A 22,318-nucleotide genomic window follows, 5' to 3' on the forward strand; every position below is an offset into this window, starting at 1 on the left:
CTTTCATTCAGACGCTGACGGATATTACGGGTTGACACTGTTGTACCCTCGGACTGCAGGGCAGCTTGAACTTGTTTGGATGTTAGTTGAGGTTCTTTATCCACCATCCGCACAATCTTGCGTTGAAATCTCTCGTCAATTTTTCTTTTCCGTCCACATCTAGGGAGGTTAGCCACAGTGCCATGGGCTTTAAACTTCTTGATGACACTGCACACGGAAGACACAGGAACATTCAGCTCTTTGGAGATGGACTTGTAGCCTTGAGATTGCTCATGCTTCCTCACAATTTGGTTTCTCAAGTCCTCAGACAGTTCTTTGGTCTTCTTTCTTTTCTTCATGCTCAATGTGGTACACACAAGGACACAGGACAGAGGCTGAGTCAACTTTAATCCATGTTAACTGGCTGCAAGTGTGATTTAGTTATTGCCAACACCTGTTAGGTGCCACAGGTAAGTTACAGGTGCTGTTAATTACACGAATTAGAGAAGCATCACATGATTTTTCAAACAGTGCCAATACTTTTGCCCACCCCCTTTTTTAGGTTTGGTGTGGAATTGTATCCAATTTGGCTTTAGGACAATTCTTTTTATGTTTTTTAATTGAAGACAAATTAAATGAAGATAATAAGACCAAAGAATTTGTGATTGCAATCATTTTCAGGAAGAAACTGAGTATTATCTGACAGAATTGCAGGGGTGCCAATACTTTTGGCCACCACTGTAAAGCAGTGGACAACCTCTTTAAGTAAAATTTCATGGCAAGGAATGACTTTACAAATTATTTGTAATTCATCCAATCACTCTTTATAGCAATCTAAAGTTAAGGACGTTATTCTGCGAGTTATTAAATTTATTTAATTAGTTAGACAGCATGAAAATAAGCAAGTTTGCAATCTTGCTTTCATGCTCCTGCAATGATAGCTTTTATATTTCATAGTGTACAGCTGGATTCCATGGAGCTCGGCCATACAGACCCTGGCAGACAGTGCACAGTAGTTACATTCCAGGAGAGGGGTTAACGCCAAGCATACCAGCCACCTTTCTCCAGTCTATTTATTTCCATACCCCAGTTAGTAGCTCACCTTCCTCCCTTTCCATCTCAGCTCCTGACAAGCTGCTGGTATAAATCTTGGAAAATCACCAGCCCGCAGCATTGGCCCAGAGCAGGTCTCCTAATCAAAGCTCTCACTCTCCTGAGCTGTCTGCTTGTTCAAATGCCCTGTTATCTCTATATACAGTAATAGTAATGTACACTTCAGAGCAAACCACTGATGGCTGAATGTGTTACAGCAGAACTTGTTCCGAGCTTTATAGTTCTACTAATACTACAGGTCTCCTACTCACTAGAACTGTCACTTAAGGAGGAGTGCCCACCCTGCCAGAAACTAGGAAGTAAGGAAACTGTAAGGAAATTGCATAGCTCCGAGCTGCTCAAGAGACAACTTGACAATAGCCTTTTAATTGAAATTTCCACTATAAAATCTGAAGCAGGAAACTTTGTGAAAACTAAAATTTGTATAAGTCTTAAATATTTTGGCCATGGCTGTATGTGTCTATATATCGCTGTTATGTGATTAGCAGCTTGTCAAGGATTTTTCTAACATTTGGTGATAAAATAATGCATAATGTATGTATAAACTTTGTATCGTGAGAAATTGAAGGACATAATAAAACTTGTGAAAAGTTAAAGTGTAACTATTATTTCTGTAGAACTTCCAGCAGAATGTATTTAGCCTCTAACTCCTCCCCTCTCCATAGAATCTTATGAGCACCAACTGTCATCTTCTATCTCAATAATGGAAAAGTGTGTCTTCACTGAATACAGATTTTACCCTTGAATTTAGAATTTTGAGAATGATCAGTCCTGGAGGCAAAAAAAACAGATCTCTCTAAATGACGGTTACTCGTTAAGGGCAGACAAATCTGTGCCATCTTGTTAGCATTTATAAATATGGGAATTACTCAATGGCTATTATATTACAAACACTTAACAGCTACATTTACTTTTCTCTTTCATCCACAGGTTTTCGGCCAATCACACAACTGTATTTCTCTGGAATCTCAGCATTCAGTGTCAATGTTTCATGGACTGATCCGTCTCCACCAGCTGACAGGTTCATCCTCAGCTATACACCCATTGGTGGTGATGAACCCATTGAACTCTCTCTCGATGCTTCGATACGGCAAACCCAACTATTGGACCTGATGCCAAGCACAGAGTACCTGGTTACTCTTCTTCCTGTCCATGGATCTCTGAGAGCAGAACTTGTGGAGGGGACAGTAACAACAGGTCTGTAAGAAGAATTTCTCATCCTCAGGCGGCCATAGAGCCGAAAGGGCTATGTTCTTTTGATCTGACATGAAATTTCTCAATTTCTTTCTATAACCATATCATTTTTAAGTTTAATCAATGTCTTAATTATATTCTCTACAGGGGTAGGGCCTCCTATGGATGTATATGTGATTAATGTGACTGATGGCTCATTGACAGTGGTTTGGAGACCACCACCTTCATCTTTCCACCACTACCGGCTGTCTTACCAGTCTACTAAAGGTAGAAGAGATACTGTTAGTGTTCATAAATGTTTACTTGAAAGAGATGTAGAATGGAGGATATTTCGGGATTTGATGCATATAATTATGTTCCCAATTCAGAAGATTGAAAGCCCAAGTGGTCCATCGAGAATTACCACAGTCCTACATTTAAAAGCCAGTTCTTTCCCTGTAGTTACTGTCCTGTGCATTAAATGTAAAGTCTCTTAAGAATACCCCAACTATGGTTTAAAGAAATTTAAAGAAGGCAAAAGCCTTATGAGACAGATGCTAATAGCTCTATATTAGGAGAAAAATTCCTTCCCCACTACACATACAGCAATAAGACTAGTGCCCATAACTTGTGAACTTTTGCAGTGAATCCACCATTACAACATCATGTAGAAGTGCGTTTAAGAGTCTTACTGCTCTTAGGCTATGTGCACACATTGTGTTTTTGCTGCATTTTTTCAGTGCAGATTTGTCTCAAAACCTGAAGGGTTTCTTGATACCAGCAAAGTGAATGAGAATCCTGAAGTCTCAGGCACCCGTTGCTTATTTGTGACTTGTAGATTTGGTGCAGATATAAATCTACAGTATGTCAATTCTTTCAGCATTTTTGCTGCAGATTTCACCCATACTAACGATTGGGGAAAAAATCTGCACCAAAAATACAAGTAAAAAGCACAGGAAAAAACGCAATTTTTTGCAGCTAAGATTTTCCGACCCAGAGATGCAGAAATGGCGCAAAAATTTCTGCACCAAATACTTAACGTGTGCACATACCCTCTCAGTAAAGAATCGGTGCCTATAAAGTTTTATGGAGAACTGTAACTGTCATTTCAGGAAAACTTGCAGCAGAATACCTCTCTCTGACTCTACTCTAGCCCCTCCCTCCTCCTCTTCCCCCTCCATAGAACTTTATGAGCACCAACTGTCATCTCTTTTCTCAGTAATGGGAATATCTGCACTGAATGTAGACTTGATAAGTTTTACTAATTAATTGGGAAATAAACATTAGTCAAGGAGGAGAAAGATGGAAAGTTCTCTGATAATATATGGGTATCATTGATTTATATAGTGAAATTAAATCAACCTTTACTCTTTAAGCCTCTCTGTATGGATTTATGGACATGCTGGGTTTACCTTTTATAGGCCGAATGGACAGTGTGGTTATTGCCAATGATCAGACTCAATACACCCTCACCAATCTCCAACCATCCACTGAATACAGGATCAGTCTGAGCAGTGTCTGGGGCCGGGAAGAGAGTGAAAGAGTCACCATCACGGCTGAAACAGGTCAGTATAGAACAGGGTGATGCAAAACACCTAGCATTAGGAAAGTTTTGGAACTGGGTAGTAATGTCCCATAAACTTCTGATGGCACCATAAACCAGACTAAGAAAGTGAAAAATCCTGATTTCTTCTCTGGGGAGTCACTCCTCTATGCCAGAATGTCTTTCCAACAGTCTGTACTTAGGTAGGTATAAGGCCTTTTAGTCGACTGATTCTGTGTCTGGTATTGTAGCACTCAGCAACTCAGTCCCATTCAATATCAGACACTACCAAGGTTCGCCGAAACGTGCGTTGGGGTGGACCTGTACTCGTCCAACCAGTGGCCCTGCTCCTGTTCCCCTTATTTAAGGTAGCTATATATATCACATATAATGTGGGTACTTATGTAACATCTATATATAACCTATTCATTTGGATACCTATGTGATGGCATGGACTACTGTGAGCAATTAACTGGTCATTTTCTACATTATGCCCTGGTGCTAGGTGTTGTGCATGTCCTGTCTATCCTTGCACATGGCCTTCTGTGTCATTCATCTCCTAAGTGGAATATTGTTCTATTCATTGTATGTTTAATAAAGCTTTTCTATTTTTTAATCGTGATAGTTGTGGGCTTTCTGTCGTTATGTTTTTTCTTCTCCCTTCTGTTTGCTTTATATGCGACGCCCCTTAATACTAGTCCATAAGCATTCCCATTGAGGCATAACTTTTTAAGTCTGATATAATGCTTGTTTCCCTGTGGTATGTTCTAACAACCAAGTACAAAATGTAGTGTTCTGTGCCTGATAAACAACGAAGAGGGGGAGGCCCTCCAGCAAAGTGTCATGTTCCCTCTTTCTGCTTACCAGGCACATCCCAGTACATTTTGTCATGACTGATACCGGATTTGCAGCTCAGTCCCATTCAAGTGAATGAGACTAAGCTGTAATTTCAGAAACATCTACTACCAAATGTACGGATCTGCACCTGATGAAGAAGGAAGAGGACATGGCGCTTGCTGCAGCCTCTTCCCTCTGCTGATTGGTGGAGGTGTTGGGAGTTAAACCACCACCAATCTGAAAAAGATGACCTATGCGAAGGATATTGCAAAGTCCAAAGGAGTCCTCACACTCACATACAGTGGTGTGAAAAAGTGTTTGCCCCCTTCCTGATTTCTAATTCTTTTGCATGTTTGTCACACTTAAATGTTTCAGATCACAAAACAAAAATTGTAAATATTAGACAAAGATAACACAAGTAAACACAAAATGCAGTTTTTAAATGAAGGTCTTTATTATTAAGGGAAAAAGAAATCTGAACATACAAGGCCCTGTGTGAAAAAGTGATTGCTGGCCTCCCCTCCAAAACATAAATTAACCGTGATTTATCACATCTTTGGGAAGCTGAGTTAAATTTCCCTAGCCACACATAGCCCTGATTACTGCCACACCTGTTCTCAATCAATAAATCACTAATAAAATAGGACCTGCCTAACAAAATAAAGTAGACCAAAAGATCCTCAAAAGCTAGACATTATGCTGCGATCAGCAGCACATGAAACATGGAACAGTGGTGAACCTTCCCAGGAGTGGCCGGACGACCAAAATTACCCCAAGAGCGCAAAGACTACTCATCCAAGAGGTCCCGAAAGTCCCCACAACAACTTCCAAAGAACTGCAGGCCTCACTCAGTGTTCATGTCTCCACCATAAGGCCACAGCACCACTATCAGTATTTGACCAGTATTCGGTTAGTATTTTTTCTCAGGAGTGGGAGCCAAAACCTGGTGAGGAACAGTCAGAGAAAAGGTATAATAGAAACAAGTGCACCATTTCTGCATTTATCATCCACTCCTGGTTTTGGCTCCCACTCCTGAGAAAAAATACTGACTGAATACTGACCAAATACTGATAGTGGGGTCATGGCCTTAGAAAGAGACTGAGCAAAAATGACATACATTGTAGAGTCCCAAGACAAAAACCACTACTGAGCAAAAAGAATATAAAGGGTAGTTTCAGTTTTGCCAGAAAATATCTTGATGATCGCCAAGACTTTTTGGAGAATGTTCTGTGAACTGACGAGACAAAAGTTGAACTTTTTGGAAGGTGTATGTCCCATTACATCTGGCATAGAAGTAACACAGCATTTCAAAAAAGGAACATCATACCAACAGTAAAATATGGTGGTGGTAGTGTGATGGTCTGGGGCTGTTTTGCTGCTTCAGGACCTGGAAGACTTGCTGTGGTAAATGGAACCATGAATTCTGCTGCCTGCCAAAAAATCCCGAAGGAGAATGTCCGGCCATCTGTTCGTGACCTCAAACTGAAGCGCACTTGGGTTATGCAGAAGGACAATGATCCAAAACACACCAGCAAGTCCACCTCTGAATTGCTTAAGAAAAACAAAATTAAGACTTTTGGAGAGGCCTAGTCAAACTCCTGACCTTAATCCGATTGAGATGCTGTGGCATGACCTAAAAAAAGCGGTTCATGCTCGGAAACCCTCAAATGTGGAAGATTTACAACAGTATTGCATAGATGAGTGGACCAAAAAAGTCCTCCAAAGCGTTGTAAAAGACTCAATGCTAGTTAGTTATAGCAAACGCTTGATTGCAGTTGTTGCTGCTAAGGGTGGCTCAACCAGTTATTAGGTTTAGGAGGCAATCACTTTTTCACACAGGGCCCTGTAGGTTTGGATTTCTTTTTCCCTTAATAATAAAGACTTTCATTTTAAAACTGCATTTTGTGTTTACTTGTGTTATCTTCTTTGTCTAATATTTAAAGTTGTTTTGTGATCTGAAATATTTCAGTGCGACAACCATGCAAAAGAATAAGAGATCAGGAAGGGGGCAAACACTTTTTCACACCACTTTAGGTTTCTCCTTGATTTTTTTTATTTGACAAAACTGGACGCATTTCAGTTCATCCAAAGTATTCATCAGCAGACTGCTGAAAGCTTTGGATGGACTGAAATGCATCAAGATTTCTCAAATAAAAGAATCAGAGTAAAATCTAAGTGAGTGCCCGGACTCCTTTGACTTTGCATTGTCTATTTTTCCATGTGCACTACTAATACAAGTGGGGTGCCGATTGCCTGAGATTTCTACTATGCTAAAGAAAGACCATCAAAGTCCTGAAAAACTTCTTTAATGATGACATTTCACCAGCTCAAAAGTGGTCAGTTTTTGCTCTTATTTTATTCTAATTGCTCTCCTGAGTAATCTGTTAATTAGTTTTTTTTCCCCCAGAGATCTGGTCCTTTTTATTTAGTGCTATATTTTATGGTCATTCCGAGGGGGCGTGGCATACAGGGTAATAACGCAGATCAGCTTAAAGACACGCCCTAGAGGATCCTGTGACCACGCCCCTTTGCTAAAGCCTATAAAAAATAGCACTAAATAAAAAGGCTCATATCTCTGGAACCGTACGGCGGATTAAAAACAAAAACAACTGAATAATTGGGGTCAAACGGGAATAAAATAAAAGCAAAAACTGCCCAAGTTGGACCCAATGATAGATCCTCTTTAAATGATCTTTTCAGCTCTGCTTTTTTTCAACGTTCCGCAGTAAAAAAATAAGTAAAAAAAAATAACACATCAGTTCCTAATGTAGAATGTCACGTCTCCCTAATCTGTCATCCACCATCATACTAATTTTTCTTTGTGTGGTCTTTTATTGATTTTTTTTTCCTTGCTGTAGCCTTGGACCCTCCTCTTGGCCTGAGGGCCAGTAACATCACCGATTCGGGAGCTGTTCTGCAGTGGGAGCCACCGAAGGCAGACGTGGAGAGTTATGTAATCACACTAACACACCACACAGGTCAGTACGGATCACACACAAACCACATGTTTACAGACATCAATTGAACATTAAGCCACATGCTAGCCTGGGGAACAATATAAGTAGCCGAGAGATATATAGATGTGTCGCTGGTGACAGCTGGTCCCTGTAAATAAGCATTACCCTCTGCAGAGGGGAGAGCCATTGACGCCTGCACTGAAGAGTTGCACAGCTGTATACTCTACCGATATAATGCCTACATATATGTTATCTATAATTCAGTTTCAGGGGAGACAATTCTCATTGATGGGGACAGCCAAGAGTTTCAGCTGCAGAATCTCCTGCCTCGTACTCATTATTCGGTCTCTCTGGCAGCCAGCGTCGGGCCCCAAGCCAGCCAGAGCACTGGCGTCAGCTTCACCACATGTAGGTACAAATTATGGCTTCCGTTTATCAAATGAAATATGATGTTCTAGTAACTGCCGCATTTTTTTTTTTTTTTTGCATGTCTCCTTTTGGACAGGTTGTTTGATTTCAACCATAACATTAAAGGGGTTTTGTTATCATATTTACTGGGTAAAACTGCAAAGCACTTGCAAAAACAAGCAACTTTGCAATTTATCTCTTTTTAAAAATCCTCTCCGTTCTCAATAATGGAGGGATTTTTTACCTTATTGTGTACTGCTTATTGCCTAGGTTATCGGCCACCCCTGAGGTCTATCAGCAGTGGCCAGCTTCCTAGGCACGGAGTGCAGCATTTACTATCTCTTTTCTATAGAGCTTGGAAGCGCTGATTATTGTTAGATCTGGCCAACTTTAGTGCCAGTGTGCTCTTTTGATGCTACAGAAACAAAGCTGCCTCTGCTTGCAACATTGGAGAGTGCATAGTTCAGGCCAGTGGTGCAACCATATAGCAGGAGCGAACCGGCTCTGTCAAGCAGGAAGCCTATAATTTGTGAATATTTTTATGTAAGGTATTTACTGCTGTACATTAAGGGATTAATTTGTAGCTGCACATTTTTCTTTGGGAGTAAATGTGCAGAGCTCCCATAGAAATGAATGAAGAGAGTAGTGCATGCATTGTCATCTCTACAGTACTTATTGTACGCAACAGAACTCTGCTCTCGATACAAATGTAGATCCCATCACCAGGACTAGCATTTATCCGATATTCATACCATATGCTGTCCATATGACATGAATATGCCAGATCGGATGCATTTACTTGGTGGTCGTAACCATGGATATCTAAGCTACTGCAATGCCTTACATGGGGTAAGCAACATAGCAAATCAGAAGAACTATACTACATTTCTAATTGGAGGTATTTGCTAAAATTCTTATTATTACACCTACTACATATTGTAATAGGATCTTGGAGATGGGAATACCTCTTTAAGTTCATAAAAAAAAGCAAGAAAACTATTAATCACCTGTGGCATTTCCTAAAATTGGCCAATTCTTTTACAAGCAGTAATAAAGAGTACCCATCACTCGAGATTCCCAGTGTAAGGAGTTGGACATGCTGCCAACGATTCCCCTTGAAAACACGTGTATTGTTCCAATGTATTTAGATGTGCAATGTGTTTAGTGACATGTGTTGTTAGTGATAGAGTTGTGTTCTGCCCAGCAACAGATAGTTAGCAGGGGGAGACAGTGTTAATAGTTGGGACTAGCCTAGAGTGGGAGGGGCTAATGTGAAAGGACATAGACCATTTCCTGCAGGACCTAGCTTGCATCTAGAGCAGACCAGGGCTAAGACAGTGTTAATAGTTGGGACTAGCCTAGAGTGGGAGGGGCTAATGTGAAAGAAAAGAGACAGTTTCCTGTCAGGACTTAGCTTGCATCTAGAGCACCAAGAGTCTGGACGGAGAGCAGAGTCGCAAGACATGGGTGCCCCGAAGTGAGAGGAGACAGAGACACTGGATAGCATGATCCTGAGTAAAGAGGAAGCAAAACTGACAGGATAGAGAGGTCACCTGAAGACGGGTCCTGGGTCAGGACGCCTAGCAGTACGGCCCTGAGTTCACAAGTCAGAGAGGTAACGGGCCAGGACAGAACAGGGAACGTGAGATGAAGAGAGTACCCTGGGTGGGAGTCCCAAGGCATCAGAAAGCTGAAGTGCTAAGTACTAGCCATACTGGCAACCTAGTTCCCTTATGAAGGAAGAGGATGTGGAACCGCTGGTTGAGAATAGGACTCTCAATAACTGGACTGTAGTATCATGCTGGGGTGTGGTGAAGGAAATGGGACTAGTTGAGGCAAAAACAAGTAAGTTTGGAAGAAATAAAGAGACTGCGTGTGAAAATGCTTCCTGCTGTAAAGGAAACATTAGTGAAGTTGTGCACCCGCTATCGGCTGTACCCACCAAGTGGCTGTTTAGTAAAAGACTGTTTATTTTGGACTGGTGGTCTTCCTCATTGAACTTTCCAACAACTGGTCATGGCCAACCAAAGTCATCGTTAGATTTTGACCTGCAAGGGTGTAGCACCCCCATAGACGAGGCCCACATACCCTGCCAGGATCCTCACCTTCATCTAACGTGCTGGGGCGTAAGAGATGAGTACCTCACCCACGTCTACTGCCCCGCGCCATGTTACACCAGCAAGCTGTAAATTCAGAAAAAGGAATTTGCTGGAGGTTATAAGTGGCGACCATTGAGTTTCCTGAAATAGGAGGATGTCCAAAGTCCGCCAGAGTGAAAGGCATTGTTGTTAGTAGCTTGACAATGGCTTAAAGACCCCAATATGATATCCATATTGCCCGCAATAGTACATGTACAAGTATGTGCCCCCAATATATTGTGTTGCCTTTCTGTAATATCTATTTAACTCACATTCCTCTGCATAAAGTATGATTTAAAGTCCTCCAGAATAAATTGCTCCGGTGCCGCTCAGCATTGTATATCCATATCATCTCATTTAGAAAGATGCGTTCCCAGATAGGTATTGATGCCGTACATGAATGACCTATTAAACTAGGAATAGGACTCTAAACTCAATTTGTTCTTTGACTGGTAGCAAGCGAAGTTCTTAAGCGCCCCGTGATCAAATCTCTGATAAATCCTGTGCTAGGAAATTGAATTTATTCTGCACCAAAAAAATGTAAATTGCATCAATTCTTCAGCACATATTTGGTAGGATAAAGACTATTTTTTCTTGATTTACTAGAGTATTGATGTCTGGGTACTCTATGGTCCAATGTTTAAGAATTTACATAAAACACATGAATAGCAAAAGCTGTCAGATGTTTTATACTAAGGGGAAGTGGCGAGACTGAAATGAGACTGTAATGTTAATTCTTAGACATTGCATTTGGTATAGAACTAAAAAACAGACAGTGGATAAAATATAAACAGTCGGTAATATTTGTAGGAATGATAAAAATGGTAACATTTTATAAAACCCAATTTTAACTATAAAATATGCAAGAAAAGACCTTATCTCTAGCCTTATATGTTTCTAGGAAATCTGAAAACCGATATGGCTGTCACAGCTTTCCTAAAGTCCAGAATGACAAATTTATCCAGTTCTGCAGTTATGCATTCCAGTTCTAGTATAAAAAAAAGTAATTTTCAAAAAAACCCATAAAGTCTATGGACACATTTTGACATGATCTTTACATTTGTTAGTTGTTACCTTTAGCTGATAAAATTGCACTAAGTATCAGTCTTCAATCTCCACTCCTTCCTTGATTTTCACACCCACTGATATGCTTGTGCTGCTGTCTGATCTATATTTCAAATGTTTCTCTTGTGAGAGTGTCTCTCCCTGTAATATAGGCTGTATGTGATTTCTGTTTGTATCCATGGTTCCACTGTCTTCATTAGCTCAAATATTAGCACAGCTTCTATCCTGCAATGATTTCATCTTCATGTTCTTTCCTTCTTATCTGTAGCTTGTTTTCTCTGCTCCTCCTGTAAGTGTACATGCTTTCTCCTCTCTCTGCACTGTGTAGAACTTCTTCCTTACAAATATCTCTAACACGGAGAGAAGGGAGAGGGACAGAACCAGGAGCAGGAACTCGGGCAGATTAGTAATATGTTTGCAGACCACTCAGCTAGATAAAGTACTTACAGATTGTCTGTAGAAGCAAAATTAAAGAAAACTTTTAATGTAGACTATTTAGAAAGTTTCTTAAATTTAATAAGTAAATAAATAATAAAAAAAGTGCAAAAATGTACATAACTTTGCCAGATGTTAAGAAAACTATTTTTTTTTAAGAAACAGCCCTCTGGGTATTGATGTCACTACTAGATATGAGAAAATATTGAAATTCGAATTGACCATTTTCATCAATTTTTTTCCCATTATTCTTCAAATCGAATCCCAAATATGGCAAAGTCTCCAATTGCCCTGACTACACGTGTACACTCTGAGGTCTCCTAGGTGTACTGAATACTTTTCAATCTCTTTGATATTACTAAGGCTGTGTTTGCATTAAAGTGACTTCAACTTATACAGCTATAGTTAAACAGATGTTAACTGTTTTTCACTGCTGTCCTGTCACACACTATCTGTAATGTTTAGTCAGTGTTTTCAAGCTTTTTCTCCTTATTTCTTTTGCTAAGCTGTGAACTAGGATATCCTCTCACTATCCAGATTCACTACAAAATATATGCTGCATTCCCTGCCTCTGCTTTCATACAGGCTATGATTGTCCCTCCTGTTTGACTGTACTATACCCTATGATATATCATAGCTGCAAGGTATTATGGGGAAGCCTACATTGCCATAATTGAGGTCATGTGAGCCTTCTTTGGCTCCTATCTTATCCTGCAGTTGTCTGAACTTGGGTCAAAAAGTCTGCAGTTACTCCCCAAAATTGCTGGTGCGAGCAGACTGTCACATCACCGCATGTATGCGATTTGCATACTAGCGGTCACGGTCAGTTGTCAACTATACGTGTTTGACTTCTGTCAATAGAAGTAAATTGAGAGAAGCCGAATGAGCATAGTCAGCACATGCCTGAAAGTATGAAAATAAAATGCATGCAGTCACATGAGCGCCAGCACGTGCAATACTGGAGAATCGTGACAGCTTGTACAGCCTTAAGGTGGTCACACACAACAGATAGAAGTATATTGATGGTTGAACAACCATTCACATATTAGCCGGTATTGGTTAGTAGAGTCATTTAGACTGGCCATACATTTTCAATGAAACCAGAAGAAAAAAGGAACAGAACGTTCTGATCATCTTGGTCGTAATCATCCATTTTGATCAACTTTAGACTAATGAGTTTGACAAACTTTAGCAACTACGAATCTAAAGTCCCCCATATATATTAATGTGTATAGGGGCCTCATGACTCTCCACCGACAGTTGATGTTGGAGACAAGCAGGATTGGACAGGTGGAATTTCAGCCCCGATCTTTTTGTTCTCAGGAGAGATGTGTGACAGAGATAGCTGTTCTCTGAATGGGGTATTGTGAAGTTTGTAAGTTATCCCCAATCAATAGGATAGCTGTAGGTCCAATCAACAGAATCCGAAAGTCTGGGCACTGAAGAGTCCCATGTGAATGGAGTGGTGGTTGATCATATCAACTGCTTCTCCGTTCATTCTAATGGGAGTGCCTAAGACCAGATGAGCGCAGCACTCTGCTATCTCCGACGGTCCGATTAAGGATGAATGGAGCAGGAGTGCACATGATCGACCACAACTCCATTCACATGGGGCTCTTCAGAGGCCCAGCTCCCTGGATCGGTGGTAGTCACAGTAGTCAGATTCCCAGCCCCGGAGATTGATTGGAAAGTTATCTCCTATTCTATGGTGTTAGTAATACTGTTAGTGTGTGTACAGTCATGGCCAAAAGTATTGAGAATGAGACAAATAGTAATTTTTCCAAAGTTTACTGCTTCATTTTTTGTAATGGCAATTTGCATATACTCCTGAATGTCAAAGAGTGATCAGCTTAACAGCAATTACTGTACTTGCAAAGTCAATATTTGACCAGAAAATGAACTTTAACCCCCAAAACACATTTCAACATCATTGCAGTCTTGCCTTAAAAGGGGCAGCTAACATCGTTTTAGTGATTGATCCATTAACACAGGTGTGGGTGTTGATGAGGACAGGGCTGGCGATCAATCAGTCATGATTAAGTAAGAATGACATCACTGGACACTTTAAAAGCAGGCTGGTTCTTGGTATCATTGTTTCTCTTCAGTTAACCATGGTTATCTCTAAAGAAACACGTGCAGCCATCATTGCACTGCACCAAAATGGCCTAACAGGGAAGAGAATCGCAGCTACAAAGATTGCACCTCAGTCAGCAATCTATCGCATCATCAAGAACTTCAAGGAGAGAGCTTCCATTGTTGTCAAAAAGGCTCCAGGGCGCCCAAGAAAGACCAGCAAGCACCATGACCGTATCTTAAAACTGTTTCAGCTGCGGGATCGGAATACCAGCAGTGCCGAGCTTGCTCAGGAATGGCAGCAGGCTGGTGTGAGTGCTTCTGCATGCACTGTGAGGCGGAGACTCTTTGAGCAAGGGCTGGTTTCAAGGAGGGCAGCAAAGAAGCCACTTCTCTCCAGAAAAAACATCAGGGACCGACTGATATTCTGCAAAAGGTACAGAGAGTGGACTGCTGAGGACTGGGGCAAAGTCATTTTCTCTGATGAATCCCCTTTTCGATTGTTTGGGACATCTGGAAAACAGCTTATTCGGAGAAGAAGAGGTGAGCGCTACCACCAGTCTTGTCTCATGCCAACTGTAAAGCATCCTGAAACCATTCATGTGTGGGGTTGCTTCTCAGCCAAGGGAATCGGCTCACTCACAGTCTTGCCTAAAAACACAGCCATGAATAAAGAATGGTACCAGTATGTCCTCCAAGAGCAACTTCTCCCAACCGTCCAAGAGCTGTTTGGTGCCCAACAATGCCTTTTCCAGCATGATGGAGCACCTTGCCATAAAGCAAAGGTGATAACTAAATGGCTCATGGAACAAAACATAGAGATTTTAGGTCCATGGCCTGGAAACTCCCCAGATCTTAATCCCATTGAGAACTTGTGGTCAATCATCAAGAGACGGGTGGACAAACAAAAACCAACAAATTCTGGCAAAATGCAAGCATTGATTATGCAAGAATGGACTGCTATCAGTCAAGATTTGGTCCAAAAGTTGATTGAGAGCATGCCAGGGAGAATTACAGAGGTCTTGAAGAAGAAGGGGCAACACTGCAAATATTGACTTGCTGAATTAACTCATTCTAACTGTCAATATAACCTATTGGTACTCATAATATGATTGCAATTATATTTCTGTATGTGATATAAACATCAGACAAACACTAATAAAAACCAGAGGCCAGCAGATCATGTGAAAATATAATTTTGGTGTCATTCTCAAAACTTTTGGCCATGACTGTAGTTTGACAGTATGGAAAGTGAGAGTTAATGTTTGGAACTAGCCCAGAGTGGGAGGGGTTAAATTGAAGGGAGAGTGACAATTTCCTGTCAAAACGTCATATAGGACCTGGAATGCATAGAAAGAGGACCTAAGGTCCATGGTGAGCAGTGCCGCATTCTGGGGTGTCCTTAAAGTGAGAGGAGACCGAAAAAAGAGATAGTGAGATCCAGAGCTGCAGTGACTGAGAGACTAAGTGATCAATCGGAGACGGGTGTCACAGGTGTGTCAGATGTGACAGACAGTCGCTCTGGAGCCGGCTGCAGAAGGTCTCTGCGCTTGGCATTGCAGATGCCTTCTTGATCCTCTCATCTCTTTGGTATTGTTGTATCCTTCTTTCTTTAGGATCCAGCAGCTACCTCTACCTTCTGCTGCTGATTGACACACCCTTGCTTGGTAGTTAAAAACTTTCAGTTTCTCCAGAGAGGCGCCGGTGATAATTCTATGTACCGCTGTGTTGGCTTAGAGCACTAGCGGTTGGCTAGTTTCTTCTCTGGTGCCCATGGAGGACAGTTGGAGTTATCTCTCTGGTGTCTGCTCAAGCTAAGTGTATCCCCTTTGTTTGTCTTCCTTGTTGTCTTTAGTTTGTAGTGGGGCTTGACTATTGCTCACCCTGTCCTCTCCCTATCTAGGGCCAAGCTCTAGGGACATTCAGGGCTTAGGTTCCTGCTCGGCGATACATGTGGAACCTATATAAGGATGGTATTGTAGGCAGGGTTATATTAGATCTGCCTAGGGGTCTCCGCCCCCTCTTTCCCTAGTGTTTTGGCTTCATTCCCCTCTTCCCTTCATGTTGCACTTAGTCTTTCCCTCACCATGCGTGACATTGGGTCCTGGAAGAGGAGGCCTGGCAGTAAGGCCCAGAGTTTATAACTCCAAGAGATAACGGGCCTAGACAGGACTGAGTACATGAGACAAATAGATTGTTCCGGGCGGGAGTTCCTGAGCGTCAGCACTAGAGAAGATAAATACCGGCCATACTGGCATCCTAAGGGGAGAGAAGACACAGAACCGCGGACCGAGTAAAGAACTCTTGCTAAGCTGGACTGTACAGTTGAGCTGGGTTGTGGAGAACTAGTGAAAAACAATGGAGACAGACGACAAGAAGAGAAAGTAAAGAGGAAAAGTAAAGAAGGGAGAATAGAAGAAAGAGGAAGGAATCTGTGTGTAGTAAATGCTTTAAAGTGTAAATGCTGTGAATTGTAAAGGAAATGTTCATAAGGTTGTGTGTCGCTATCTCCTGTATATTTTCCCTCCCAAGTTCCCGTTCAGTAACAAGTTTAATTTCAAATGGTGGTCTCCCTCATTGAACTGTTCAACATCTGGTCCTGGCAAACCAGCAACATCGTTTACTTGAGGCCTACATGGGTTTAGTGCCCTTGAAGTGACCGCGGGCAAGGCCGCGCGTTGATATCCATGATCTGGCCCAGCAAGATCCCCACACACAGACTCTACCTTGATAACCGTATCTTTACTTGTATACATTTTTAACACAGCAGAACACAATAAATGACAACCGTAAATGTTCACAGCAATAACGTGTACTTATAAGCTGACCCTCACTGTCCCTACTCACACGTTACCAGTCCTTTACTCCAGAAGGATGTGTCCCCCGTCGCAGGCCTGTCTGTCTTTGCAGGAAGGCATCCCAGCTGAAGAAAACAGGAACAGCAGACTTCGCTGAAAGGAAGGAATACTTCGGCCTCTCGCCAGAGGTCCCGCTTTCAGTCTCTCTGATCCGGGTAGTAGTTCTTGTAGATTCCCTTATGTGGTTCACACTCTAGCAGCGGGGAGTGTAACAGCTGAATCCTTCAGCAGTGCGGAAGCTGGGGAAAACTCTGAGGATAAGGTGTAGATAACAGAAACCACGTTGAGAGTATCCTCTACGGCACACACGAGGACCTGCACACCGTCCTGGTTCTTTTCACAGACCACCGCAGATTCTTCGCGCGCTTTTCTTTCTTTTTCACTTTGCTCACGTGACTCTCTAGGGAGGGACCCAGGAGACTCAGTCTTTTTCTCTGTCATCACATCCTGCGCAGGTGCAACCTCTGGCCACAAGGTGGCAACACCATCCTGCGTTATCATTTCTGTCACAGGCTCTATCTCAATTATCACAGAATAGCCAGAGCCTGCCAGCTCACTACACGCCCCCCCCGCTCAAAGGTTGGCAGTCCCTGCCAACGACCGGCTCCAGGGCGGCGATGGCTGTGGATGTTACAGAGGGCGGCTGGGAAGAGGGCCACACATATTGGTCTCTGTAGGACTGTCCTGGAGGTACCCCTGCATTGGTCCTCGTTGTCCGCCTAACGGGTTGGATCCCCTCTCTCCTATCAGTCACCCCACTCTCTTTCCCAGTCGATATGTCAGTAGAGGAGGTAATCGGTTCAAGTGCGTCAGTCAGACGGACAGGGGTAGGCATGCATTCAATCTCTACATCCCCGGAGTCAGTGTCTCCGACAGTATTAGTGATATCCATCTCTCTAGGTATCACAGTAGGGGAGTCAGGCTGGGAGCGACAGGGGCGCAATATATTACGGTGCACAGTACGGATGCTGCCGCTGTCTTCGCCCTGCACTCGATAGACGGGGCCACCGGGGTATGGGTGTCCAATTACTCGATAGACTTCGGTCTCCCACTTGGGCCGGAGTTTCCCTTGCGGTTTCTTTATACGGACTAGGACCAGTTGACCTACAGTACAGACCAAAAGTTTGGACACACCTTCTCATTTAAAGATTTTTCTGCATTTTCATGACTATGAAAATTGTACATTCCCACTGAAGGCATCAAAACTATGAATTAACACACGTTGAATAACATATTTTTAACAAAAAAGTGTGAAACAACTGAAAATATGTCTTATATTCTAGGTTCTTCACAGTAGCAACCTTTAGCTTTGATGACTGCTTTGCACACTCTTGGCATTCTCTTGATGAGCTTCAAGTGGTAGTCACCGGAAATGGTCTTCCGACAATCTTAAAGGAGTTCCCAGAGATGCTTAGCACTTGTTGGCCCTTTTGCCTTCACTCTGCGGTCCAGCTCAACCAAAACCATCTCGATTGTGTTCAGGTCTGGTGACTGTGGAGTCCAGGTCATCTAGCGTAGCACCCCATCACCCTCCTTCTTGGTCAAATAGCCCTTAAACAGCCTGGAGGGGTGTTTGGGGTCATTGTCCTGTTGAAAAATAAATGATGGTCCAACTAAACGCAAACCAGATGGAATAGCATGCCGCTGCAAGATGCTGTGGTAGCCATGCTGGTTCAGTATGCCTTAAATTTTTAATAAATCCCCAACAGTGTCACCAGCAAAGCACCCCCACACCATCACACCTCCTCCTCCATACTTCACGGTGGGAACCAGGCATGTAGAGTCCATCCATTCACCTTTTCTGCGTCGCACAAAGACACGGTGGTTGGAACCAAAGATCTCAAATTTGGACTCATCAGACCAAAGCACAGATTTCCACTGGTCTAATGTCCATTCCTTGTGTTCTTTAGCCCAAACAAGTCTCTTCTGCTTGTTGCCTGTCCTTAGCAGTGCTTTCCTAGCAGCTAATTTACCATGAAGGCCTGCTGCACAAAGTCTCCTCTTAACAGTTGTTGTAGAGATGTGTCTGCTGTCAGAACTCTGTGTAGCAGTGACCTGGCCTCTACTCTGAGCTGCTGTTAACCTGCGATTTCTGAGGCTGGTGACTCGGATAAACTTATCCTCAGAAGCAGAGGTGACTCTTGGTCTTCCTTTCCTGGGGCGGTCTTCATTTGAGCCAGTTTCTTTGTAGCGCTTGATGGTCTTTGCAACTGCATTTGGGGACACTTTCAAAGTTTTCTCAATTTTTCGGACTGACTGACCTTCATTTCTTAAAGTAATGATGGCCACTCGTTTTTCTTTACTTAGCTGCTTTTTTCTTGCCATAATACAAATTCTAACAGTCTATTCAGTAGGACTATCAGCTGTGTATCCACCAGACTTCTGCACAACACAACTGATGGGCCCAACCCCATTTATAAGGCAAGAAATCCCACTTATTAAACCTGACAGGGCACACCTGTGAAGTGAAAACCATTTCCGGTGACTACCACTTGAAGCTCATCAAGAGTATGCCAAGAGTGTGCAAAGCAGTCATCAAAGCAAAACGTGGCTACTTTGAAGAGCCTAGAATATAAGACATATTTTCAGTTGTTTCACACTTTTTTGTTAAGTATATAATTCCACATGTGTTAATTCATAGTTTTGATGCCTTCAGTGTGAATGTACAATTTTCAAAGTGATGAAAATACAGAAAAATCTTTAAATGAGAAGGTGTGTCCAAACTTTTGGCCTGTACTGTACATTCAGTGAGTCCTCTTGTACCGGAAGTGGGTCAGCGTGCACTTGATCCTGGATTTGTCGGCCTACTAGCCGGTAGACAGTCTCCATTCTCTGGCGGTGTGTTTGTAGCCAGGAAGGATAGGTACCACAGGTATCTTCTTCGGAGTTAGACAGTTGCAACTCATGGATGTCTTTGCCTGGACAGCCAAAGAGAAGGGTGTATGGGGTGTATCCGGTGACGGAATGGACTTGATTATTATAGGCCCACAGCAGTTCTGGGAGGAATCGAGGCCAGTCGGGCTTTTTGTCTTCAGCCAGTGTCCGGATCAGTTGTAAGAGGGTCCGGTTAAAGCGTTCACATGCGCCATTCCCTTGTGGATGGTAAGGGGTGGTCCTGGACTTCTTGATTCCATACATCCGTTGGAGTTCTTCAATGACTCACCCTTCGAAACAAGCCCCCTGATCAGAGTGCAGCCGCTCCGGACATCCGTAGACCCGAACGAACTGTTGACAGATGGACTGTGCAGCTGATTCGGCAGTCTGATCCTTGGTAGCAACAGCGACGGCGAATTTCGTGAAGTGGTCCACCACCACCAGACAGTACTGGTAGCCACTATTCGCCGTTCCGATCAACAGATAGTCCACCATCAACAGCTCGAGGGGCCTCGACATCCTAATAGTCTGGACGGGTGCACGCTGTTCAGCGGACTTGTGGAATTCACAGGTACGGCATTCTTGACAGACATTTTCAACCAGCTTACGGAGCCCCGGACAAAAAATGAACTGCTGGGTCCACCGGAGGGTCTTGTCTATGCCGAAGTGGCCGTTCCTCCTGTGAGCTTCGCTCACCATCTCATGGGCCAACTGCACCGGGACGACAATCTGCAAACACTCCTCCAGCATATGGGATAAAAGGGCCCTGCGATACAGAACTCCATCTGTCACGATCAGCCGATCCCATTGGGCAAGCAGAGTCAAGGCTCCGGTCGATAGTCGGGCTCTCACTTCGGAGGGCGGTTTCTCTTGTTTATTCACATACCGTTTCAGTAAGACGTGCTCGGGATCTCGATCTTGAAGCTTGGCCCATTCTTGCTGGGACAGGGGAGATCCCACTACGGCTTCAATCCCTCCTACAGCATACTGGCGGCTATCTTCTATTTGCTTTGCGAGCCGGGCAAAGTCAGGCATCTCATCTTCCTCCAACTCTTCATCCCGGTCCCCCACTGGCGGGGATGATGTCACTCTAGACAGGCTGTCAGCATTCTGATTCTCATTCCCCGCATTGTATTTAATTTTGTACTGGAATCTAGAGAGCCTGGCCATCCAGCGCTGTTCCATCGCCCCTAGTTTGGCATTCTCTAGGTGGGCGAGAGGATTGTTGTCAGTCATGACCAGCACCTCCGCTCCTGTCAGATAGCCAGCAAATTTCTCCGTCATAGCCCAAGTCAGAGCCAAGAGTTCCAAGCGGAAGGAGCTGTAGTTGACGGGATTCTTTTCGGTGTCACGGAGAGACCTACTGGCATAGGCTATTACGCGCTCTTTATTATCTTGAACTTGAGAGAGGACCGCCCCTAGACCTTGAAGGCTGGCGTTGGTGTGCAACTGGAACGGTAATGTGTAATCTGCATACGCCAGAACAGGGGGTGATGTTAGAGCAGCCTTAAGTGCCTGAAAGGATTTTTCTTGGTCAGGCACCCAACTGATGTGTCGTCCTCTGGGACTGTTCACGGTCCCTCGGAGAACCTCATGCAGTGGTTCAGCAAGCCGAGCAAAGTCCTTGACAAACCGACGGTAGTAGCCTGCCAGCCCCAGAAAAGCCCAGACTTCTTTGACGGTAGTTGGCTGCGGCCACTCTTGAACGGCTGCTATCTTCTCCGGAGAGGGCTGGACACCTTCGGCCGAATTCCGGTGACCCAAGTAGTCGATTTCCTGCTGGAACAGACGGCACTTGCTGGGCTTCAACTTCAAGCCGTGTCCCCTCAAGCGCTGGAACACTTGGCCAAGCTTGTGAAGATGATCCTCAAAGGTGGCGGAGTATACCACGATGTCGTCAAGGTATATCAGCGTAAACTCAAAGTTGAAGTCTCCCAGACAGCGTTCCATCAGTCTCTGAAAGGTCCCTGGTGCGTTATTCAAGCCGAACGGCATCCGGTCGAACTCATACAGGCCCATGGGAAGGATGAAGGCGGTCTTTTCCCTGACCTTCTCACTCATTGGAACCTGCCAATATCCACTGGCCAGGTCTAGGGACGAAAAATATTTGGCCTTCTTCAGGGCGGTCAGTGACTCTTCGATCCGGGGACGTGGATATGAGTCCCGGATAGTGCAAGCATTCAGCCTACGGTAGTCTACGCAAAATCTCAGGGAACCATCTTTCTTTTTGACTATCACCACGGGTGCAGCCCACGGGCTCAGGCTTTCACGTACCACTCCGGCGTGTAGCATGGATTCTAATAGGCTTTTCACCTCCTGGTATTGTTGAGGTGGTATCTGCCGGTACCTCTCGCGGATAGGGGAGGTATCGCCCGTGGGTATCTCGTGCTGGATACTGGTGGTACACCCAATGTCTGTGTCATGCTTTGCAAAGGAGTCTTGGAGTTCCCGTAGGAGTTCCTCCACTTGAGACACTTCTTGTTTGGTGTATTGAGACGTGTCTAGCTGTACTTTTTCCCGTAGTTTTCGCCCAATGTCTTCATCGTCTACTTGAGCGTTTATGGCTGAGACGGTTACTGTCCAGTCGCCTTCTGTAGACGGGGTGAATTTTAGGGGACCAATGGGATTCACTTCCGTGGGTAGAGCATATACCCGGGCAAGTTGAGTGCCAGCTTCAAGGGCTAGGCCTACGTCTGCGGTGTTGTTTAGCCTGACAGGGACTCTCCCGTTCCTCACAAAGGCCAGAGTGCGAGCAACTAGTCGGTTTAGCTTACCCCCACTTGGGGTCCTCGGCTCGATCAACACTTCAACCCCCTCAAGTTGTCGGTGGGTGTTAAGGGGTAAGGAAATGACTGTCTCTTTTTC

At 43.7% G+C, this 22,318-nt stretch overlaps 1 protein-coding gene across 3 annotated transcripts in view; it reads left to right on the plus strand.

Annotated features, from left to right (window-relative positions):
* The window catches only part of LOC141156879 (tenascin-R-like), a 746,139-nt gene that overhangs the window by 654,528 nt on the left and 69,293 nt on the right, over positions 1–22,318 (plus strand). For all 3 annotated transcript variants that reach the window (XM_073643379.1, XM_073643380.1, XM_073643378.1), the window contains 5 exons: positions 2,023–2,289; positions 2,434–2,553; positions 3,687–3,830; positions 7,504–7,623; positions 7,867–8,010. In XM_073643379.1, the coding sequence (XP_073499480.1) occupies positions 2,023–2,289; positions 2,434–2,553; positions 3,687–3,830; positions 7,504–7,623; positions 7,867–8,010 (795 nt within the window). The remainder of the gene's footprint in view (positions 1–2,022; positions 2,290–2,433; positions 2,554–3,686; positions 3,831–7,503; positions 7,624–7,866; positions 8,011–22,318) is intronic.

The sequence above is a fragment of the Phyllobates terribilis genome, unplaced genomic scaffold (genome assembly GCF_046119375.1).
Source record: "Phyllobates terribilis strain yellow unplaced genomic scaffold, ASM4611937v1 Scaffold_8__6_contigs__length_399053987, whole genome shotgun sequence".
Lineage (NCBI taxonomy): Eukaryota > Metazoa > Chordata > Amphibia > Anura > Dendrobatidae > Phyllobates > Phyllobates terribilis.